General features: G+C 45.8%; 1 protein-coding gene across 1 annotated transcript in view; it reads left to right on the top strand.

Annotated features, from left to right (window-relative positions):
* STAB1 (stabilin 1) overlaps window positions 1-23227 on the top strand; it is a 1160316-nt gene that overhangs the window by 956547 nt on the left and 180542 nt on the right. The window contains exons 59-60 of the mRNA XM_069643183.1: window positions 11812-12005; window positions 23078-23222. Coding sequence (XP_069499284.1) covers window positions 11812-12005; window positions 23078-23222 — 339 coding nt within the window. The remainder of the gene's footprint in view (window positions 1-11811; window positions 12006-23077; window positions 23223-23227) is intronic.

Here is a 23227-nt window from a genome sequence, read left to right as displayed (position 1 = left end):
GACAAAGTTGCTACTATCCAACTGCAAGATTATGTCTACATGAACAACCTCCTATACACCCAACAATCAGGCTTTAGAGGAACACACTGTACGGAGATGGCCCTGCTCGACCTTCAGACCAAAATGCTTAGTATCCTGGATGAGGGAAAATCTGGGATGCTGCTATTATTAGACCTCTCGGCAGCATTTGATTTGCTCCATCATCAAAAACTCCATGAGGCTCTAGGTAAATCAGATAATTGTTCTTGAAAAGCTATAGACTGGGTAATATCGTTCCTGAAAGAGCGGAGCTCCAAGATCCACTGGGGTGACCACTTCTCCATACCCCGACTTATAAATCATGGCGTACCCCAGGGGGACAGCCTATCACCTCTTTTGTTTAATCTTTATCTACGATGTCTATGTACCCTATTAACCAATTTAGGGGTCTTTTTTTTTTACAAATTTCGCCGACGATACACAACTAGTCATCGAACTGACCGGCTGTCATACCACTGACAATAATAAACTTGCTAGCATCTACAGCTCCATCGAAGCCTGGATGATGACAAACTGGCTTTGCCTCAACGGAAGCAAGACTGAGCTCATGATCTTTGGATCATCCCAGGCAAGAGCTAAACTAGACACAGAATACACCACCTTTAAAATAAAAGACACACCTATAGGGGTCTCTGACAAGGTCAAGACATTAGGTGTCTACCTGCAAGCATCCTTGGGAGCGGAAGCCCACGTAACATACCTGATGGCACCAAAGGCTGCTCAGTTGCATCAGGCCTGTATTGAGTAAACAAAACAGCACCATTATCGCCAGAGCCGCAATCTTATCCAGACTGGACTATGGGAATGCACTGCGGATGGGGGCTAATAAAAAATGCATCAAACAATGTCAGATCATACAGAACAATGAGGTGAGGACTATTACTAGGACAAAGAGGGGGAGGGAGGGCATATCACAGAGGACAGAAAGTCCCTTCATTGGTTAGCCCTGGAAGACCGGATCACCTTTAAAGCAATGACCATTATCCAAGATTGTATATTTGGATCCGCCCCTGTCTACCTAAAAAAAACAAATAACCACATACAAACCTTTCCACACCTTAAGACCCAAGGCGCAAGGGTTGGTGAAAGTAACTCACTCCAAAAAAGCCAATGGACTTGGGCGAGCCTTCCCTACCAAAGCGAAATCTAAGTGGAACGAGCTCCCAAACAACCTATCCTTTAGGAAGAAACTGAAGACACTGTTGTTCAAATAAAGGACCTGTATAAATACCATGTAAAGTAATCTACTCGGGACCAGTAATCCTGCTCCGCTGTCCCGTCACTTTCCTGTTGTCCTCGTCTTTATGTAATGCGCATGATGCCTGCGGGCTTCAACTCTATAGAAATGAATAAATAAAATGTATCCATTTCTTTTAATATAAACATTGCATTGATTTTATAACATAATAAAAACAAACAATGGATTGGTCATGGTCACATAGATACCATTACCAAGAGTGTAGTCTCCCAGGATATTACAAAATTGGAAATACAGAATAAAAGGCATTGCACCCTTCTCTGTCTCCTGTAGAAATGTGTTTGTGTCTCATGCCGTAGGTAGGCTGTCACACGCCCTCCTCCCTTCGTTCATTTAACAACATTGACGTCAAAGCGATCGTCCTCCAGAAACATCTGTCCTTCAACCTTTCAACAGGTTTAGGGGAACCTCTGATACACAAATCGACAATTGTAAGGAAAATGGCCTGTGGGGCAACGTTCATGGGGAGACTGGTGGTCAGAGTTCAAGGCCATCAACTGGCTTGGGCCAGGAAAGAAGCATTCCAGTGAACTTGCTTGCTAGAAGCTATCTAACTCTTAATGCAGGTGAACCTTTACTTCTGAGCTCGCACTCTTGCCAATGAAAGATTAAAGTTCCCTTACACCCAGCCGGTTACAGAAACTATACTATTTATTGTTGTTTATAGCAATTGCCCCCCTAAAACCAGAAGCAAGCAGTAGGAAGAGTGGAAGGTACAAGACAGTGATTGAGGGAAATCCCCCAAAATGTCCCCATTGAAACAAAAATGTCTTAAATAATGGTATTGCGTATTAAATAAACCACTTTTTTTGCACAATAGCATAAGGAACAAACTAAAGACTGCTTGATTGCATTCAGTGGTGGATGTTTTTTACGGATATCGTTTCTGAATAAAGCCTATAGTATTGCATGTTTACCTTTTCCAGCATGATACCATAGTAAAGAGGCCTTGCATTGCATGGTGCAGGGCTTTTCCCCATGCGTTTGCTACATGACCATGTAGTTTCATGTAGGACATTGGTCACATCCAAGTAGCATAGAGCAGAGGGAGGGTACATACTTGGAGATCATCATTTGCAAGAAATGTTCTTACTGCAGCATGTGAGGTCCAGCACTTGCCATAAGTGGCATGAGGGGATAACCAGTCTGTTTATGTTGTTTAAGAAAGTGTCTGGTATTGTGCAGGGTAGCTGGGATTAATGCTAACCGTGGACCTAAGTATGTGGAGGAGATGTGCCGGCCGAATGATGCTCTGTAACTTTAGTAAGTCGGCTTCACCTTGTGGGTGGGGTAGGAGAGCATTCCAGAGGGAATGCCAACAAGCAGAGCCACCAATGTTTTTCATCTTGTTGGGTGGAGACCGGGTTCATTGCTGCTTGCCTCATGTTCTTGGTTACTTGGCAGGAGCAGGATACTTTGGCGAGAGATCCTGCACACATGGACTTTTTGACCAGTCTGAATGCTGAATTGAGCATGGTAAAGGACCTCACTGCTGGTGTACTGTGGGGCTGTCTTCTTAGGTTAGTCATCAGCCAAGCAGAGTGGTTCTTGGCTTTTGGAGTTTAGATTGTATCTGTGCAGATGCCATTATGGTGGTCTAGTTGGGAAGGCGATTGAGGAGGTTATTCTCTCTAAACACGTATCTTGCAACGGAATTCCCCTAGGGTGTGATTGAGATGCACCATACCCACACGATAGAAGATCGGAAGCGGCCCCAGACGTTCTGACACCTTGACGCTTTGACGTTCTGAAAGAACGCAGCTGCAGCTAGGGGGTGCGGCTTTAGCCTCTCTCAGCAGGAGCATCAAGTTCTCTCTGTATGTCTATGTGTGTTTACGGGATCATGGGGTTAGGGGAGTATCGTCCATCACATCGGTGAGCTGCAGGGGGGGAGCTCAGTGCCCTTGGTGTCCTGGGCAGTGTCCTGGTCCGGTGTGGAGGCTTGGAGGCACTGTAGACAGAGATGGAGCTATGATACGATAGGGAGGACAAACGCCAGCTTTCTGGCTTGCCGTGCTACCATGCTCCTGCACCCATACCCTAGGGCTATGGAGCACGGCACAGTAAGGGTAAGTAAAGGAGCAAACTCCTCCCTGTGTGGAAATTTCAGTTAACCCTGTAGCAGCATCTCTTGGCCATAGATTATACTGCACTGAGGTGAGTACACTTAGTACACTGAGTGCTGTTTGGCGTGGCGGCTGGGGGATATAAAATGCTGCAGGAATAGTCTTGCCGGACATTTGAAGATTTCTGGGGTAGCGTGCACAATGGTAGTGTGTGTGCTGGATTTCTGTCTCCTCGATCTATACATTCTGCAAACTAGTTAAAGGTCCTCCTGAAAGATTGGTACTTTGGGGGCCTCAGGAGAGCGCTGTAGATCAACCAAGGCCTATCACCCAAAAGATTTGCTGTGTCATATTGCATGGTCAGGAAGGCTAAAGATCTGGACTTGGGGGCATCTGCATAGCCAGGTGACGAAGAAGTCATTCACTGCACTAAATAAAGTGGTGACTATTCCAGTAAGTGGAACCGGAGTAGTGGAAAGAAGATGACGGCTGCATTTTATAATCTATGAAGTGGCAGTTTGCGGGGAGACCTTAGCTCACCGGAGTTTGATGATTTCCTGAGGGTACCAAACCACCCAGCGCAGATGTAGGTCTCCCCACATATAATGAGTGAACAGTCTCAATTATTAAGTGGACCTCAATTAATTTTTTAACTGATAGAAAATGGCAGTATGAATGCAGCCAAGAGTCCATTGAGAGCCGGAAATGAGTTGAGAGCAATGTTTGAAAACTGTTTTGAATATAAACTTACAGCAACAACAAAGAAACAGAAAATAACCGACATCTTTACAAAAAAATGAAGTCGCAGTTTGTACGATATTATGGATCAACAGGTTGTAACTGAGAGGCTTGAATCATTGCCCACAGTGCCCTTTGGAAACTGAAGTTTCTTGACATCAATTAATTATGGAACTTCCGTGGCAGGCTTGTATGATCTTTACACGAGCCCTTCCACACAAGCCCTGGTATCGAGTCCCATTTCTGCTGTAACCTTACAAACTGCACTGAACAAATGTTCACTACATCGAACACTAGATAATTCACCTGTGAGTTTGTTACGCCAATTGACTCCAAAGGTTGTGTCTCCGGATGACCCAAAAGACATGAAAGAATCGACAGACTCAACCTTGTCTGTATTGAACGTTGTGCTAAACTCTTTGGTAAATGTTTTCGAATTACTTAAAGGCAAAGTCCAGACACATTCTGGAATTTTTCTGAAGTCAACAAAATAAGTGAGCAGGTGTGATTCCTCATTAGTAGGACTCAAAACAATGATGCTCTCTTCAGTGGCAGAGTCCTTAAAGGATCTAAAGATAAAAGTAGGTAAGCAAGCCATTGGGATTAACGATTTGTCCGGGACGTTTTCTGTTAGAAATACTGATTGGAAAAATTGCAACCGAAATGATAAGAGGGTAGATATTCAAGAAGTCGCAGTGGCAGAAGGTGACCTTGCCCAGATCTTTGATGATACTCCCTCTCAGAGTCTGTGCTGGAGGAATGTATAAGACTGGCGCACATTTCGGATAATCAAGGCACAATTTATTATTTTTTTTTATTTTTTATTTATAAAACGCACTAGCAGCCCGGAGGCAATGGATGCTAAGAAGATTGAAATCGATAGAATCCTGGCTATTATAGATCGTATGCCATCCACCACGACTTTGGTAAAAAAAATAGGGAAGGGGAAGAAGGAAAAAGCAAGTGGACGGAGAAAACACAGTTATTCAAGTAAAACAACGAGAAGTGAAATTAAAGGATCCAAAAAAAAAAATGCAGTAAAATCAAAATTCTTCTGGTCACTAAATATACGAGATATAGTGGATTAGTGGAAAGACTCTGAAGACCAACAAACCTTTATAGGATGCAGTGCACCAAACTACGATTGGTGAGGAGTCTCCTCTATCTGCTGAATTGGAAGTAGCTCAGAACTCTCAAATTAAAAGGACAGAACCTCAGACTCAAACCAGAAATGCACATGCATTAAAACTGTGTATAGGTGGTACAGACTGAAAAAAATCTATTAGAAAAGATGTAGGCTCCAATTTGATGGGAACCCTTATTCTTCCGTCCAAGTCTAACGTACCAACTAATGCATCATTGGAGCGAGTGGAAGAGAAGGATCTGTGTCCGAGAATTCCACAGGATAGGACCTCCTTTGCCCAGCAAGCTGTGAAAGGAAGCCCGATGGGGGAGTCTCAATCACAGACAGTGACCGTGGACTTAATGAGGGGCAGAGATAAAAGCAAAGTGAGGGATGAAGCAGCAGTTCCGCTTAGTCGGCCATTTGCTGCCTCAAGGCTATGGCTGAGACAATTGGCAAAAAGGAGTTGGCTATACAGTATTAAATCGAAGTGCTATTCCATCAATTATGAAGAAAATTTCAGAAATGTATCTTTTCTCTACTTATGATATTGAGTATATTTGTTTTCCACATGAGAAGTGTACCAACATAGTAGAAATAGGACTGAACGCGTGTATGGGTGCAAATGCAGTGCTAGCAGCAAATGCTGAATTTGGAAGACCAGGCTATGAGGTGTCAACTCTAATTTGTGGTAAAAATACCCAAAAGCCAACTTGAAGGCAAGGGTATGGTCACTCCTTCCAGAGATCTTGGAGAAGATTTTTGAGAAGCTGGGAGTTACTGAGGATGGTCTCTAGTAAAGAATAATTTAAATTTGGTGAGTTGGAATAAGCAGAGCTCTAGCTCCTTTAAGAATAGAACTATGGGAGAGCCATTGTTTGTGAAGTATGCCTTGATCTTGCTCCAAGAGACTTGGTTAACAAGCAGTTTTAAGGTAGATGGGGATCCTATAGTAGAATAACAGGCCAGCCTCACTGTAGATGCCCAAAGGATTTTGCCAGTTTAGGCGATGCTTCGGAGTGATCAAGGGCATATAACGCATATTGTGATCAATATTTACTGGAATCCAGCGTGGTCCAACTTATTAACATTTATGCAATCGCTTCCGATGTTATTGGTGAATGTAATGTCTTTGGATTGTTTGGTGGATGTTGTCTTGGTAGGAGATCTAAACTCTCAATGTATTAGTACATTTAGGGAAGGGGATAAAAAGAGGGAGAATTTGTCTAATTGCAAGCAATGGCTTTGCTTCTTTGTGGGATGCAATTTGATGATGGCCAATGGTAATATTGAGGGGGACTGTCATGATGCCTACCCCCAGAGCACCAGGCCAGGCCCAGCACCCCCGGGAGCAGGCATCACACCCAGCAGCCCTTTATAGGGGCTCTTTGGACTCTGTCCTGGCGCCGTTGGCGCCAGGCTCATGTTGGACATCAGTCCTGGCGCCATAAGCACCAGGCTCATAAGGGGAAGGGTTTGGTGCACTTACCTGAAGCAGACCATGGTGCACACTCACCTGATGCAGACCATGCTGCATGAAGAATCAAGCCAAATGAGGCTTAGGAGGAACTATTTTTCTGATGGAACTATTTTGTTACTTGGGTGGGGCTGTGGAACAATACTCACCTGGAACTTCTTCCAAAGCTATTTAAGCCACGCCCGGACAGCCACACGTGCTTCGCATTGTTCTGCATCCCAGCAGCTGAACGCTCACCGTGTCTGCTCCTGCACCTGGACTCCAGCCACGCCCGCCTCGAACCTGGAACACCTGTAAGGGAATAAGAGAAGAGAAAGGTGAAAACCAAGAACTTATTCAACCTTCTTACCTGCATCCGGAATCTTCACGCCAGCATTCCTGAAGGAAGACTTCCATTTAAAAGCACTGCGTTGCTCGCTGCAGCGCCGCGCTTCACTCACCTGTTCCCGAGACGCTGCCCGGCTCCATCGCGGCTCTCAGCACCGGTCGCCACATCTCTGCACCTAGGGGAGAGAAGAAGAGACAAAAGGTGTGCAAGGGAACACAAGAGGAAAGCCGAATTTTCAGCCATATTACTTACCGGCTTTTCTTGGTGAACCCATTCCACATCTCGGTTCGGCGCCGCATCTTTGGCAGGTACCGCACCCCGGCCCCTATGGGGAAAGGACAAAAGACATTACTGGGGAATTATAAAGACATTTAGAGGGGTCGCCCTCATCACTAACTCACCTGATTTTACCACCGGCAATTTAACCCCTCAACGCATCGCCTTTGTTCTGCACCTGAAATAAAGGACAGAAAAGACAACATAAAAGGAGGCTCACACTTGAACTTTTGCATCTTCATACTTACGGCGTATTGCTCAGAAAAGTCAAGTGGATGTGCCAGCGCTATTCTGAAAACCAGTGAAGTAACTGGAAGAACGCGCGCCCCTGCACCAGAGGCAGGATGGAGAGTTCATCCTTCCAAACCATAAGGTGAGCTTAAACCGGAGGTTTTGGAGGAATCAGAGAGGAACGAAGGGCGGAAGGGGGGAGCAAGCACACTATTCGGCAGACAGTTAATCCCCTTTCTCATCTGCAGAAGGATAATCCTACGGGCCCGACAAGCAAGATTTGGGGGTCCTGTTCAATCTGTGGTCCGAATTCTGCGCATCACGCTTGAAGAGGCCACTGCAACCCAGACCAGCGCCTCCGTGGGAGCCAGGTGAGCGTTACAGGGACTTGGTTCCTGCCACGACTTGGAAGAGGGGATCCCTGGGGTCAATCATACATTATCTATATCTCTCAGAAGAAATGTTTACTCAATGTGATAGTTTTGTGTTCCAATATCTTGGAAATAGCAACCATAATATGCTCACTGTGCATTTCTCTCTGCCGACTGTGGCCAGAAAAGAAGAGGGCACTGCAGTGATCTTAGGATACATAATGGACGAAAGAGAATTGTGAAATTTAGAAAGGAAGGAATAAGTCTAAATATTAAGCTACAGAATATAGTAGGGAATTCACCGGATGCAGATTTACGCTCCTTATGTGAACTATCAAACTTTCTTGATTGCATATGGGACTTAGATTCGCCTAAAAATCTTGAACCTATGTTGAAGAGGGTTGGGCCTGAAAACGTGAGTGAGGAGAACCTTTCGGGCTCTAAGTGCTGGTCTTGGCCAAACAGATATCTGCGTTATCAGAAAGATGGAGAATCAGTGCTAGGAGTTTTGGAAAATACGAATTCTCTGAACTTTTGGTCTTTGATTAACAGTCCTATGGCCTCACAAAATCGGCTTCAGTGCAATGCAGTGTCAGATAATAAATGGTGTTGCTACTTTAAGACTTTAGATAGAAATCTATTAACACTGCAGGTGAAAATAAGCTCTGGTGTAGTTTGGAGGCTGTGCCTAACTCAGGATATTGTAGCAGAAAGAATAGTGATATCTTCCTCAAGAGCGACCGCCCCTAATGACTTGAATAACTGTATATTTAAGTCCGATGTAGATCTATGCTCTAGAATATTATTAAGTCTGTTTACTGGAATACTGAGAAATAGGTTGCCCGGATTCATGGAAATTGGCCGTAGTGATCCCTGTCTATAAAAAGGGCGACCGGGCAGAACTAAGGAATTACCACCCGATCGCCCTTCTGGATGTAGATAGTAAAAATATTGCAGGTGTGGTACTGAGGGAGCACGAATTATGGGCGGAAAGTAGAAGGTATCTTGTCAAAGCATCAAATAGGATTCAGGAAGGGTCTCTCAACCTCATTGAATGGACTATCAATGAGTATAAACTGTGGAAAGTCATGGGTGAATGGAGGTCCTATATTGTATGGGGCATGGATCGATTTTTCAAGGGCGTTCCATACAATTAATAGACAACACTTAAGGGCAAAACTACAACATTGGGGTCTGCCACTGAACCTTCTATCAATTATAGTGAATCTCCATGATAAATCTTGATTACAGGTAGGGTTTGATGCCCAGGGAAATGTATCTTCCCCTGTTCCTACAGAGAGAGGTGTAAGGCAGGGGTGCATATTGGCCCGTACCTCTTTAATCTCTATTTGGCTGACCCGGCAGAGGCAATGGACCCGCATGCAGTTGGTAGCCCAAGGGCTGGATCCAAGACGATAAGTTGGATGGCCTATGCGGATGATATAGTCCTTTTGTACTACACTCCCATAGTCCTCCAACATCTCCTGGGAGCCTTTTCGGGATTACGCAGTATTAAACGAGCTTGACGTTAATCCAGAAAATTCAATTGTTATGCACTTCAGAAACCCCCTAAGAAGTGTTTCTGATTTTAATTGGACTCTGTTGGACCAAAAAGTACCAGTTGTACAGGAAGTGTGTATCTGGGCCTTAGGTTAAAGCCTAATCCATCAGTTACTGGGGTAGAAAAGTCAAATGGAAAAGCTTATCCATACTTACTGCAGTTTCTCTATAATTCCATTACTAAGGTTCTGTAAGGGTAAGGTTATTCCTGCACTTCTATATGGATTGGAGGTAAAACCCCTGGCTTGTGAAGTAAACTGGACAAGATTGAAGGGGAAATTGTGGAGAGGGGTTTTAAATCTTCCCTAGAGCCTTACAATGGCCAGTTTACGAGATGAGTTGGGCCTGCTGTCTTTATGAGCACATTTCGATTGGAAGATTATTTAATTTTGCAGATCAATGCTGGTGCCCAAGAAGGATTCCCTATATGAGGACATTAGATCCCAGTTGGGTCGGGGGAATAATACTTTCCTAATACAGCTGGAAAAGAATGCAATTAAACTCCTGATGAACTGTGAGCACACTGAAGATGATCTAGTGTGTGATCCCCTGAGGGTAAAGGAAGCCGTAGCAAGATCATAATGGATTTCTACAATATCAAAGATGCAATCTTTATTGTTAGCAAAGTCCCATTCAGCCTTAGATAAAGCAAGAGGCTATATGTATATAATCTTGTGTAGTTGAATTAAATCCCAAATGCAGAATAATGCTGGAGGGACAAGCTACTAAGGAGAAGGGAATTCGTCACTTTGGATGCTTAGATATAATGAGGATTGGCTATGGGCAGATCCTTTTTGGGAAAGACTGTCAGCAGGACATGAAGTTTCTCTGTCAATAAAAGTTTTAAAAGTGTAAATGAATTGGGTTTTATCCAATTGTGAATATTTTAGATTTGCTAATATGATATGTAGCAACAAAGTTTGGTTTACTTATTTGTTGTCAATTATAAAAGTTGAATGTTTTCTAAACACAATAAATACAAAACATTTTTAAAAATTATGCACCATTTTTAAAATCCACACGTATGTTGTGCACTTTTAGTAGAAGCATGAGGAGTAGTTAAACATGTTTTTGGAAACAAATATTGAGGTCAAAGGGTCACAGGCCCAGTGGCAGGGGCGCTATCTGTGGTACTCGAGGAATTTGCAGTTATTTCATGGCACTGTTGTACCTGTATGAGACAGCGTATCACTGTGTTGATATTCCCCAGACCCTTTTTCCTGTTTGCATTGGATCTTGGTCTCATTTGCGTACTCATCATAACCAAAGGCCTGGAGGGCTGGAGACTGGCAACCAGTAAATGGTTGGTAGTGGATGGATTGACGGTTGGATGGATGCATAAATGGATGGCTAGGATTAGTTGGGTGGAAAGATGGTTTGGTTTTTGACCAATGGACAGATGGGAGGATGGATGGTTTGGTGTTTGACCGATGGATGGATGGATGGGAGGATGAATGGGATGGGATTAGTTGAGTAGATGGATGATTTGGCGTTTGACGGATGGATGGATGGCATTAGTTGGGTGAATGGATGGTTTGTTGTTTGACCGATGGATGGCTGGGATTAGTTAGGTGGATGGATGGTTTGGTGTTTCACCGATGGACAGACGAGAGGATTAATGCATGGGATTAGCTGGGTGGATGCATGTTTAGTTTTTACCAATGGATGGATGGGAGGATGAATGGATGGGATTAGTTGAGTGGATGGATGGTATGGTGTTTCACCGATGAATGGCTGGATTAATTAGGTAGATGGATGGTTTGGTGTTTGACCGATGGATGGATGGGATTAGTTGGGTAGATGGATGGTTTGGTGTTTTACTGATGGATGGCTGGAATTAGTTGGTTGGATGGATGGTTTGTGTTTAACCGAAGGATGGATGGAGGGATGGGATTAGTTGGGTGGTTGGTTTGTTTGGTGTTTGACCGATGGATGGATGGATGGGTGGCTGGGATTGTTTGGGTGGTTGGATGGATTGTAATATTTGGGTGGATGGATAGTCGCATACTTGGCTAAACAGATGAATAGAGAGAGTAAGAGACAGATCGGCATATGGATGGATGAGATAAATTTAGTGGGTGGACGGATGGGATTATTTGGGTGGATGGATGGTCTGATGTTTGAATGCCTGCAGGCTTTCAGTGCATTAGAAATAAATACCATTTTTTTTTTAAATTAATAGAAAGGTGGATAGAGAGACTGAGAGATGGGTGGATGGATGGATGTTGGCGTTTCATTGACAGGCGAAGGGATGGTTGGCTTGCTAGTACTCATATTTAATCTTTCAATGAAATATAGATTTGTATTAACCACCCTGTGTCTTGCTCTCTCTCTCTCTCTCTAGTGGTTGACCGGTGTGCAGAGGACAATGGAGGTTGCAGTGAGCATGCCATATGCACTCAGCTTGGAGTGCAGATTCAGTGCCACTGTCAGCAGCACTATGAGGGGGATGGTGTAGTGTGCATCCCGATCGACAGATGTGCAGATGGCAGGAATGGGGGCTGCAGTGAGCATGCAAACTGTATCAACATTGGCCCGGTCAGTATATCAGAGATATCCCTCTCAGTACACATGTTTCCCTAAGGATGCACCTAGACTCTGTATCCGTGCGTGAAGCAGAGGGTGCCAGTGATACCCAGAAATGCTTATTATCCTGATACAGTCTCAGCCAATGTCAGTACAACTGGTGCTGGTCATTGGGCCGGATTTTCCCTGGGATTCAAACTCGGGTCACCAGGACCAAAGTCGTGTCACTTAACCGCTAGACTACAGGAACTTCTTGGTATAACTCTTGTGACTATTCCTGCCAGGATTGTACTCTCCAGGAAATACTGAAGAATAGCTTTGCATATTTAAAACTGTGCACCTATTCTCGTTTACTCGCAACATTACAGGAAACTCTCCTTTTTAATATAATGTACTAATGAATCCCCTGAAATGTAAATGTAAAGGTTTACCTGGGGGTTGGGGGTGCTAAGAAAAAGGGTGCGAGTTCTCCCTCACCTTACAAGTCCCCATACGCATGTGCTCCTAAACAACCCCTGTCCTTTCGTGCCCCCCAACTCTTGCGACTGATCGCACAGTTAATAATTTCCATTTCCGGTATTGAATACAACCTAATTTAGTATCATTGCAGCCAAGCAAGTGCCAGTACAGCCTAAAGTAGTGTCAACATCTATTTTCTGAAAGCATTATCCACAAAGTCTTTTGCTTCATTATGAGCATGGCGGAATTACCCATTGTCATTCTGACATATTCGATTGCGGTTACGACAATAATATTATTTCAGAACTGGAGGTAAATCGTCCATGTTCCTACGGTGGTGTTATTCTCTATAATGGTGTCCCGCCAGGCTCGATGGGAATTAGAGATGGTGGTAAATCCGTCGGTGGTCATTCCTCCAGTGAAATAAAGGAAAAGGTTCTAGTCAAGAACCGGAGGTATCTCCTCCACTTTCTCTCCAAACTCGGAATATGGCGGTGCAGTGAGTTATGACTCCACTTTTACAACCAACCTCATATACTTAGCTTGAGCTGTGGTGTAAGGTGGAACTGTTCTAAGGGGAACATACTTCAGTGTTTTTAATGTGTCCGCTCTGCTTATCATAAGGCAGTGGGCAGGCGCTTTGATTAACTCCCATTGGTTCAGAGTGCAGCGGCTCCTCTCAGTTCTGGACTGTATATAATTGTTCTTTTATAAGGTGCTTAATACCGGGGATTAGTTTCTAAACGTGAGCCCAGGATTCGAACCTGTGTTGCTATGCGTTGTCTTGCTTCCAAGACAAACGTGTTGCCTTTGAGCTAGCCTCCTGGCCTTTTAGAAGGGGTACCCTGCATTTTGTATTGTGACACACATGTTGGCCATTTCCGTTTGTTTGTATTTTGACTTACGTTTCAGTGATTTTCAATTACAATATTAAAAATGATATGATATGATATGATATTTTATTAATATTAAATTTCTTTAATATATTAAAAAGAGAAATTACTTACCAGTAATGTTCTTACTTTGAATTCTTCTCCCATCCTTCCCGGGTGTCCAAGACTGCTAAATGAAAGGGAGTGCCTGTGCTGGTGTGATCTGGGGTTTTTTCATTAAGTTCGGGTAGAAACCCAAGTCATGCAGCAGCGAACAGGTGTCCTCAAGATGATTCGAAATTTGCTTCCGGCGACCATGCTCGGATAAGCCAATCGTCTAATTACGGGAACAAAAAGGCGCATGCTCTCTTGAGGTGGGCCACTACTACCCCCAACATCTTGGTAAAGATCCTGGGTGCGGAGGTCAAGCCAAATTGGGAGCACTTTGAATTGGTAATGTGTGTCCCCAATGACAAATCTGAGTGATAGCTTGTGCTTCCGATGGATTGACACATGAAAATAGGTGTCCTGAAGGGCTAGTGAAGGTCTAGCGACACCAGCCTGTCTTCGAGCTGGAGTGCCTGGAGAATTTCTCTCAACATCCCCATCCTGAATTTGTCTTTCCTCAGATACTTGTTCAAGGATCTGAGGTCCAGGATGAAACAGAAGCCACCCCCCTTATTGGGAACCATGAAGAACTGGGAGTATCAGCCTGAACCTACCTCATGGACTGGACTGCCCCCGCTGCTCCATTCAGAGGAAGGGCCTGTCTCTCTTCCAGCCGCTCCCCCTCGTTCCCAGGCTGTCCTTCTGGTGTCTGTCCCCTGTGACCGTCTGTCACAGAGCGGTGGCCGCGCCTTCTCTGTAGCAGCTGAAAAGACATGGAATGGCTTGCCCTAGTTCCTCCGAGCAATTGCTGACCATCTCGCCTTTCGCAACTCACAGAAAAATGTTCTGTTTTAAGGTCACCCTTCTCACAACTGCCTTATTCTCTGTTGCTTAGGGCCCAGATGCACTCACGTGTATGTGCGCTGTATAAATATATAACATAACATAACAAAAGTGCTCTGGAAGTCGATGCAACAATCTGTGCTGCCCCCGTTTAGCATGGGGAGCTGGCGTCCTTTTGGGAAAAGTGGAGTACCTCCTGTAGTACCCCCTTCCTTTGCAGCCGAAAGAATAGGCTTGGCGTGGGGTTTGTTGCTGCACCGCGAATCCCTATGACTTGGCGGTAAGCTTCGAGTCCTTAAATTTCTCCATGGACTTGTCGGCCTTGGGGCCAAAAAGATGCTCTCCATCGAAGGCCACATTGAGCAATTTTGCTTGGACATTCGGGGAAAACCCCAATCCCCTCAAATACGCTGACCTGCGTAATATTGTGGACGTGCAGTTAGCTGCATCTAGTCCTGTTTAGAGTGCCTGCCAGGCCATCTCCTTTCCATTAGCCACTATGTTGAGGAAACCAGCGTTCTACTCCCCCTCTGAAAAGTGGTTAGCTGCCTCTGCCACACTACTCCAGAGAATGTGTGAAAACTTGGAGCAGGCAAACGAGGCATTTGTTGCCTTAATGGCCCTACTCTCCGAGGCAAATACCTTTTTTGACAAGCCGTCGACCTTCTGTACTATCAGTTAGAAGGTTTGACCTTGAGGGCCTTGAAGTGACATTTGCAGCCTATTCCACTAATCCCTCCAGGTTCGGGTGGCAGGTCAGAAATGGCAGGATGCCTCTCGACGTCTTATATTTCTTGGTGAGTTCTGTGTCGATTGCTGGCGTCGAAAACTGGCGCTGCCACAAGACAAGAAACTAGTCAGCTATCGCTGTGCTGAAGGGCAAAGCCCGTTCTGTTTGTGGCCCACGGTCAGGTCGTACTGCGACTCCAGCTTTGAACCGAGTGCAGAGCCCAAAGGCCATAGTGACCTTCTCGACCGCCTTGCAGTAATGCGAATTTGGGTTCACATAAGATTGAGTTGCTGGAGTTCTAAATCCGTAGATGTGTCCTGTCCACTGATGTTGTGAAGGCCCTGCGCAAGCTGAAGCAACCCTGCCTAGTCTGCCATAAAATCGGGCAATGGATACAAGGCTGCACCCCCATCAGCGCTAAACCAAATAGAATTAGGTCACCCTCCTCGTCAAATAACGACCTCATTGAATTGAAGAACACTGAACGAGTATCCGGTAAACAGTTCTAACCTTGTGGGGCTGCACGAGCAGCCTGTTGGCCCAAGGGGGCTGCTGCGGCTTCAGTGAAGGGGGAGGTTTTTTCTGTGGAGTCTCGCTAGAGGGCATCCTGGCTTCCTTTGTCCCGGACGGACTGAGCGCAGATCAGCCAGTAGCGTTTAGGCAGAAGCCCTAACAGCCCCAACCTTCTCCAATACCTTCTCCAATACCTTGAGCTATTTGGTTTTAAAATCCCCTGACTCCTTCATAGACGCACCCATCGCAGGGTACAACTGACCCTTATTGTCCAACAAGTCGGAATCGCGACTGTGTCTGTGCCTTTTCTTGTGCGACAACGACATTGAGGAGCTGTGCGATTCACTCCTAGAGTGGCAGGGTTTCTTTGACTTTTTATCACGACGACCCTCACAATGTTTTTCGGGCATCTGATCCTCTGTGTCATGCTGCGATGAGTGTGGCAGCGATTTTTACACACTTTGGAGGGTGTCTGGTGCGCAACAGCTTTGCAGAGTGTTCCCTCACCGCTTTCAGGTTCATCGAAAGCAGGAACCACATTGCTCTGTGTCATGTCCTACTCTGAGACATCACACGCAAATAATGTGTGGGTGTGTGAGGGACATTTTGGAGTTGCTGTCCTTGCAACGTTTGAACCCGGGCATCTCAGGCCTGACATACTAACGCAGTCATGCAATAGAAAAAGAGTGAGGTACAGGGGCGTAGTGCAACCTTTCACACAATGTCCAACATCATGTCCAGTTGGGGAATGGTGTGGCCGTACAGGAGGGAGTCGTGGAAAGGTTTCCAAGCAAGATGAGGAATCTGTGGGAGAATGCAATCCATTGAAAAAGATATTCAATAACCGCCTCTCAACAAGAAAATTATATTTTGACAATTGTAATGTATCATTTCTTTTCAGATAAAACATTTGTTGTTGTTGTTGTGTAGGTTATGCATTACAAATAGAAAATGTAGATACATCTGTTAATTGGCAGAGTGCAATTGAGCGTGGGTTTATCTTCTTAGTACCTCTTTCCTCGGCTGGGGCTTCCCTCTGGAACAGCCTTCCTGCCTCTCTGAAACTTGAGGAGAACCATCTCCGGTTCCGGAAGCACCTCAAGACCTTCCTCTTTGCTTCTGCCTTCACTCTTCCACTCCCCTGCTGATCTGTCTGCTTTGGCCCTGGGCACCTGGTTACCCTCTGCTTTTCAGGTCCAGGTCCCTGCCCACCCAGCCTCACACTCACACTGCCTCCTGGCAACCCTTGCACTTGGGTCTGTATCTGTAACCCTACAGTCTCCTTACCTGCACTTAACAGACACCCCTTGTCTGTGTGTTAACCTTGCACTTGCCACTTGCTAGCTCACTACCAGTTGTTGTTTTATCCCTTGCTCAGCACTTCCCACTCCTCCCCTCTCCTTTGCACTTTCCCCCTTCCCGTTTCCCAAGCACTTGCGCGTTCTCAATGCCACTGGGCCTAGTAAGATCGTTGTTTTGTCCTCCCTTGTTCCCCTTCCTTGCCTTGTCGCGCTCTGAAACACTTGTGTATGTGTGCGATACATATATCATATCATATCATACCTGAATCTAATCTAATAGTATATCCTTTATTTAACTTGAGGGGATTGTGTCCTCCAACGTATTCCTCATCTCAGATGTATTCCATCCAGCTTTAGCTGCTTCGGAATTGTTTTTCAGCAGAGGGCGCCGTGCGTTGATGTCGCGTCGATGGTCCCTCGAAGGCCTAGGTCGAGGGTGATGTCATCGAGTGTATAAGTAGCACGCGTGGCACCCGTTGGCCTCAGTTCTGTTTGTCTGCAGTATACGCTGCTTCGGAGATTCGGCGCGCCTCGAGTTCTGTGAGAAATAGCAAATATAAGAGAAAAGCGAATATGTCCTTGTCATCGACGCCGACCACGACCCTGAGATCGGGTTTCAAAAAGTGCAAGTCGTGCGGTTCAAAAATGTCAATCACAGACCCGCACCGTGAGTGTTTGTGGTGCCTCGGGGGAAGGCCACGACATGGAGGCCTGTACGAAGTGTCAGGCGATGACGGGGAAGGCCTTGCGAGAGAGGAGGGGAAAACTACAGGTAGGTCGTAAATCCAACCGTAAAGCCTCTAGCATCGAGTCGAGGTCCCGTGAGGAGAAGTCTCCTCGACACGAAAGGCATCGGTCCAGGTCCCGAAGCGATTCCCATCGCTCGTCGTCTTCGACGGAAAAAATTGAAGAAACGACGCCACAGGTCCCCCTCCACCTCGAAGGGCAAGTCTTCGAAGAGCACCTTGAAGCCCTCGAAGCCGGCGCCATCGAAGACTAGTATTACGTCAACGCCATCGACGCCTTTGTCGATGTCGACCCCAAAGCCCTTGGCACCAAAACCTCCAGTTCGGCAAAATCAGCCAGAAAAAGGGAAAGAGAAGGCTACAAGACCTGTAATGCCTTCAGGACCCATTAATACTCCTCCTCCACCTCTCCCAGAAAATGTTTTCAAACCTCTTCCTAGGAAGGAGTTCTTCAAGTCCCGGACCTCAATTTTTGAGGAACAGGAGAAATCTGATGAGGAGAATGTACCTTTTGGGCTGAAATATGGGACCCCAAATGTCCCAGAATGCCTGATTTCAGAAGAAAGCAGGATGAGGGATTTGGTTGATCACTACACAATGCAAGTGGCATTGATACATCTCCTGAAAATGATTTTGGTAGACCAGAACCAGGAGAACATGCCAGTCCATCATACCGTCAGCTAATGACAAAGGTAATAGATTATTTAGGATGGGCCAGACCGCCAGCCCAATTCATCCAAGATGATCTAACAGACATATTGGATCATGGTCCGACTGAAGACCCAATGCTACCTTTTCAGGTAGCCTTGCAAAATAGGGTGGCCAAAAAGACTCTGTATTCTATTCCACCAGTGAATAAATCCCTTGCTTCAAAATACCGCCCTGGCAGTAGCAACCCCGGCTATCTGTCTAAACATCCCACTCCCGAGAGTTTGGTCATACAGGCAGCCACAGCTTCTAACAAACTGGCGTACCCTTCTATCCCTACGTACAGGGACGATAAGCGTGTGGATGGCTGGGCACGGAAGGTATTTTCAGCTGGGAGTATGACGTTAAAATCAGCAAACTCCACATGTGCCTTGGCAAATTTTTCGTACACTCTGTGGGAGTGCATTGCGATGGCGGCGGAGCACATACCAGAAGGGGACAAAAGGGAAGGATTCCTAGCCATTGTTAGAGATGGAAAGGAGGCTATGCAGGAATCCCTTGAATCTGGATTGGACTCTGTAGATAGTATGAGCAGGTCCATGGGCACTAGAACGGTAATGCGCAGATTTGCGTGGTTACGGAAGTCTGGCTTCGCACCAGACGTTCAGAACCGTCTCCTGAACATGTCCTTTGATGGGTCTCACCTTTTTGGCAGCAAGGCTGACGAGAGCCTTGAGAGGTTGCAGACCTCAAAGGCAGCTGCCAAGTCTTTGGGGAACTGCCATTAGGCAACCTCAGCCTTTTCGTGCACCACGTCAATCTTGGAGGGGACGATCCTATCGTTACTACTCCTCATATGGAAAGGTGAGAGGAATGGCCAGTCAAAGGAGCCAGAAAAAGGCCACTCACAGTGGACGAGGAAAACATGTAAAGCCAGCTCCAGCTACAGCCTCTCTGCCATCAGCAGCTGCAGCAACCTCCACAAAACCACTTTCAGGACTTGCATCACAAGACACCTGTAGGAGGCAGGCTGTCACAGCATCTGCAAGAATGGCAATCCATTACTTCAGATGTTTGGGCTCTAGAAATAATAGCCCAAGGTTACTGCCTTCCTTTTCTAATGCAACCTCAAAGCAATCCACCAAGGAGACATCCTTTGAAGTTTTCAGACCCGCTCCTACAGCAGGAAGTTTTAACCCTGCTGGAGAAAGGTGGTATAGAACCAGTACCTGCAGCGGAGAGGAACAAGGGATGGTACTCCCCGTATTTTTTGATCCTCAAAAAGGACAGAGGACTGAGACCCATTCTGGACTTAAGAAACTTGAACAAGTTCCTCTGGAAGGACACGTTCAAGATGGTTACCCTTTCGCAGATCCTTCAGGCCTTCCAACTTCAGGACTGGTTGGTGTCATTGGACCTCTAGGATGCTTATTTTCATGTGCCGATTCATCTCAAGCACAGAAAATACCTGAGGTTTGTAGTTGGCGACTCACACTATCAGTTTCGAGTCCTGCCATTCGGATTGACCTTCTTCACCAAACTGATGGTAGTGGTGGCAGCGCACCTCAGGAGAGGGGGGATTCACGTCTACCCCTACCTGGACGATTGGCTGATCAGAGCACGTTCTGCCGAACAGCCACCGGATCACCTGAAAGTCACCTGCAACATCCTCCACAGACTGGGCTTCTCCCTCAATTTCAAGAAGTCACAAATGACACCTTCTCTGTATTAGACACATCCCTGGGAAAGAGTTTGCCTCCCAGGTCGAGGGCTCAAGACATTCTTCAGATGGTTTCCAAATTCCAAAATGCCCAAAATAGCCAGGCCTACGACTTCTTAAGGTTACTCGGCCACATGGCACCCTGCATCTTCCTGGTGCCGGAGGCACGCCTGAGAATTAGATCCCTTCAATGGGCTCTAAAGACTCAATGGTCCCAGTTCTCAGGTCGAATGACGGATCTTCTCCAGATTCCGAACAAGGTTCGTCAGGATCTTCTATGGTGGACTTGTTCAGAGAATATCCTGAAAGGAGAACCCTTTTGGCAGCCATGGCCGGCGATCACAGTAGTGACGGACGCCTCTCTCAGGGGGTGGGGAGCTCATGCCAACGATCTGACAATCAGCAGTCGTTGGTCTCCATCGGAGTCCAAACTACACATCAACCTTCTGGAGCTGAGAGCCATCAGACTAGCACTGAAAGCTTTCCTGCCATCTGTCAGGGGAAGAAATGGCCTGATAATGACGGACAACACAGTGGCCATGCACTACCTCAACAAAAGAGGAGGCGTAGGGTCACTGCCACTGTGCAAAGAGGCAATGCAGCTCTGGTATTGGACAATTCAAGAAGGAATCTCTTTAACGGCAGCTCATCTAGCCGGGGAGGAGATTATGACGGCGGACGCTCTGAGCAGGCAGAGTACGGTGTCCCACTAATGGGAACTGGCTCAGGAAGTCATTCAAGAGATCTTCACCCTTTGGGGAACCCCTCAAGTGGACCTATTTTTGGCCGGAACCACCCGGAAGTGCGAAAGGTACTGCTCAAGGGAATTTCCACCGAGAGGAGCCCTGGGGGACACGTTCGTGGTGGAGTGGAATTTCCCACTATTGTACGTGTTCCCTCCAATTCCCGTCATTCCTCAGGTCATCAGGAGACTGAGACGCTTCGGGAGCCGCATGATCCTAATTGCCCCAGATTGGGCCAGGAGAACGTGGTACCCGGACCTTCTAGACATGTCCATCTGTCCCCCAGTACGTCTTCCTCAGAGAGAGAACCTTCTCTCTCAAATGGAGGGTCAGGTTCTCCATCCAGAGGTCAAAACGCTCAACCTTCACGCTTGGTATCTGAAAGGCTGAGATACAAGGATTGGAACCTTCCAGACAACGTCATGGAGGTGTTGCTTTCGGCAAGAAAGCCAGCAACAAAGTCTCTATACCGTTGCCGTTGGAAAAAGTTTTACAACTGGTGCAGAGAAAAGAATGTTTATCCTTTTCTGTGTTCTATTCCGGAAGTACTGTCCTTCCTCCTGACACTAGCACATAGAGGTCTAAATGTTGGAACCATTAAAGGTTATCTTGCGGCGCTTTCCATCTTCAAGCGCTCGTCGGAAGAATGCTCCTATTTCAAAATTCCTTTGGTAGTGCAATTTTTAAAAGGACTCACTAATGTGTTTCCTCCTTTCCCATTTCAAGTGTCAATTTGGGATCTAAATCTGGTCTTAAAATTCATAATCCGTGCTCCTTTTGAACCCTTGCACACTTGTCCATTAAGATTACTGACATGGAAAACTGCTTTCCTAGTTGCGTTAACATCTGCAAGAAGAGTGAGCGAATGTGTGAGCACTGTCTTCTGGGCCACCATATACTGTGTTCCATAAGGACAGAGTTGTGTTGAGGGTTAAACCCTCATTTTCACCAAAAGTGGTATCTGATTTTCATATAAGTCGAAAAATTGTTTTACCTGCCATCTATCCTCGACCTCATCCAAGTAAGGAGGAGGAAAGATTACACAAGTTGGATCCGAAAAGAGCTTTAAACTTTTACATCTCTAGGCCTTCTAAGCTTAGAGTGGACAATCAACTATTTATTGGCTACACAGTAAAGAAATTGGGTCAGTCAGTGACAAAGCAGACAATATCAGGCTGGATTGTGCTTTGTATTTCAGAATGCTACAGATTAGCACAAAAAGACCCACCAAAAGTTCTAAGGGCTCATTCCACCAGGGGCTTCGCCTCTTCGACAGCCCTACAAAGAGGTGTTGCTATAAGGTCCATTTGCGAAGCAGCAACTTGGTCTACGCTGCATACTTTTTCAAAATTCCATAGCCTGGATGCTTCCCAGTCTAAGGAAATGAATTTTGGTAACGCAGTACTATATACAGCCATCTAAGGGTATCGAAAAAATCTAATCCCTCCTCCAGAGAAATTGTCCATACTGCCTTGGGATTCTCTCTAAAATGAGGAATACGTTGGAGGACACAATCCACTCGAAGAACAAGTTACTTACCAACTGGTAATGTTCTTTCGATTGGATGTTCCTCCAACGTATTCCTCATCTCTCTCCCAACCTACCCCTCTGTAGAGTTTTCCAGGTTATTGCCACTCCAACTCTCGCAAGGCTGATACCTGTCTGCCGGCACAATCTACACAGTGAAGAATCAGCAACGAAGGGGGAAAAACAGAACTGAGGCCAACGGGCTCCGCGCGTGCTACTTACACACGCTTTCTTGTGGCTGGCCATGTCATAATCTTCATACCATGCAGTCCTTTCATCTTATAAACATACAACTTTCTGATATCAACAATTATTATTGTCAGAATGGCATTTCTTGCTCTAAAAGGTATCTTAGAAATTCACTTAATTTTCCCAAAACCTTTGTCTATTCCCTTTCACGCATAATATTTTTCGTTTTGGTACTTTCACTACATTTTCCAGAATACAACATTAAGGCCCGCTTTATCTCACAATTGCACCTGGATGTTCTTGTACTTTCAGTGCATTTCCCAGAATGCATTTCCAGAACTCTATCTCACAATATACTTTAGATGCAGAATGCCTGTTTAGGTGTCAGTGTTCCCTGTTCTCCTGCCTTATTAGGAGTAACTGGGTGTATTTCCAACTCACCAGGGCTCCCTTCATGTGTATTATGATTTGTGATGCTATAGCGAGGCACTTCACCACAATACACACACATGCAATATACACACATATATACACTATACATATACAAACATAAGTACAGATTAAAACCTCTTTGACAAGCACAGTCCTATGGTCACATGGCTCATCTGTAAGATCTCTGTAGAATGACTCCTAGGGCTCTATAATCCCAAACTAGTAACATTAAAATGCATTTGTCTTCCTGCAGAACAATCATCGGTGTGAGTGCAGAGAAGGTTATGTTGGCAGCGGAGTCCAGTGTCTGCAGAAATCCAAACCTCCAGTGGACCGATGCCTGGAAGCGAATGGAGGGTGTCACTCCGAGTCCATCTGCGCAGATCTCCACTATCAAGGTACG

The sequence above is a fragment of the Ambystoma mexicanum genome, chromosome 2p (assembly GCF_040938575.1).
Source record: "Ambystoma mexicanum isolate Mex_15411 chromosome 2p, UKY_AmexF1_1, whole genome shotgun sequence".
Taxonomy (NCBI): Eukaryota; Metazoa; Chordata; class Amphibia; order Caudata; family Ambystomatidae; genus Ambystoma; species Ambystoma mexicanum.
This window is presented reverse-complemented; position numbering and strand designations above follow the sequence as displayed.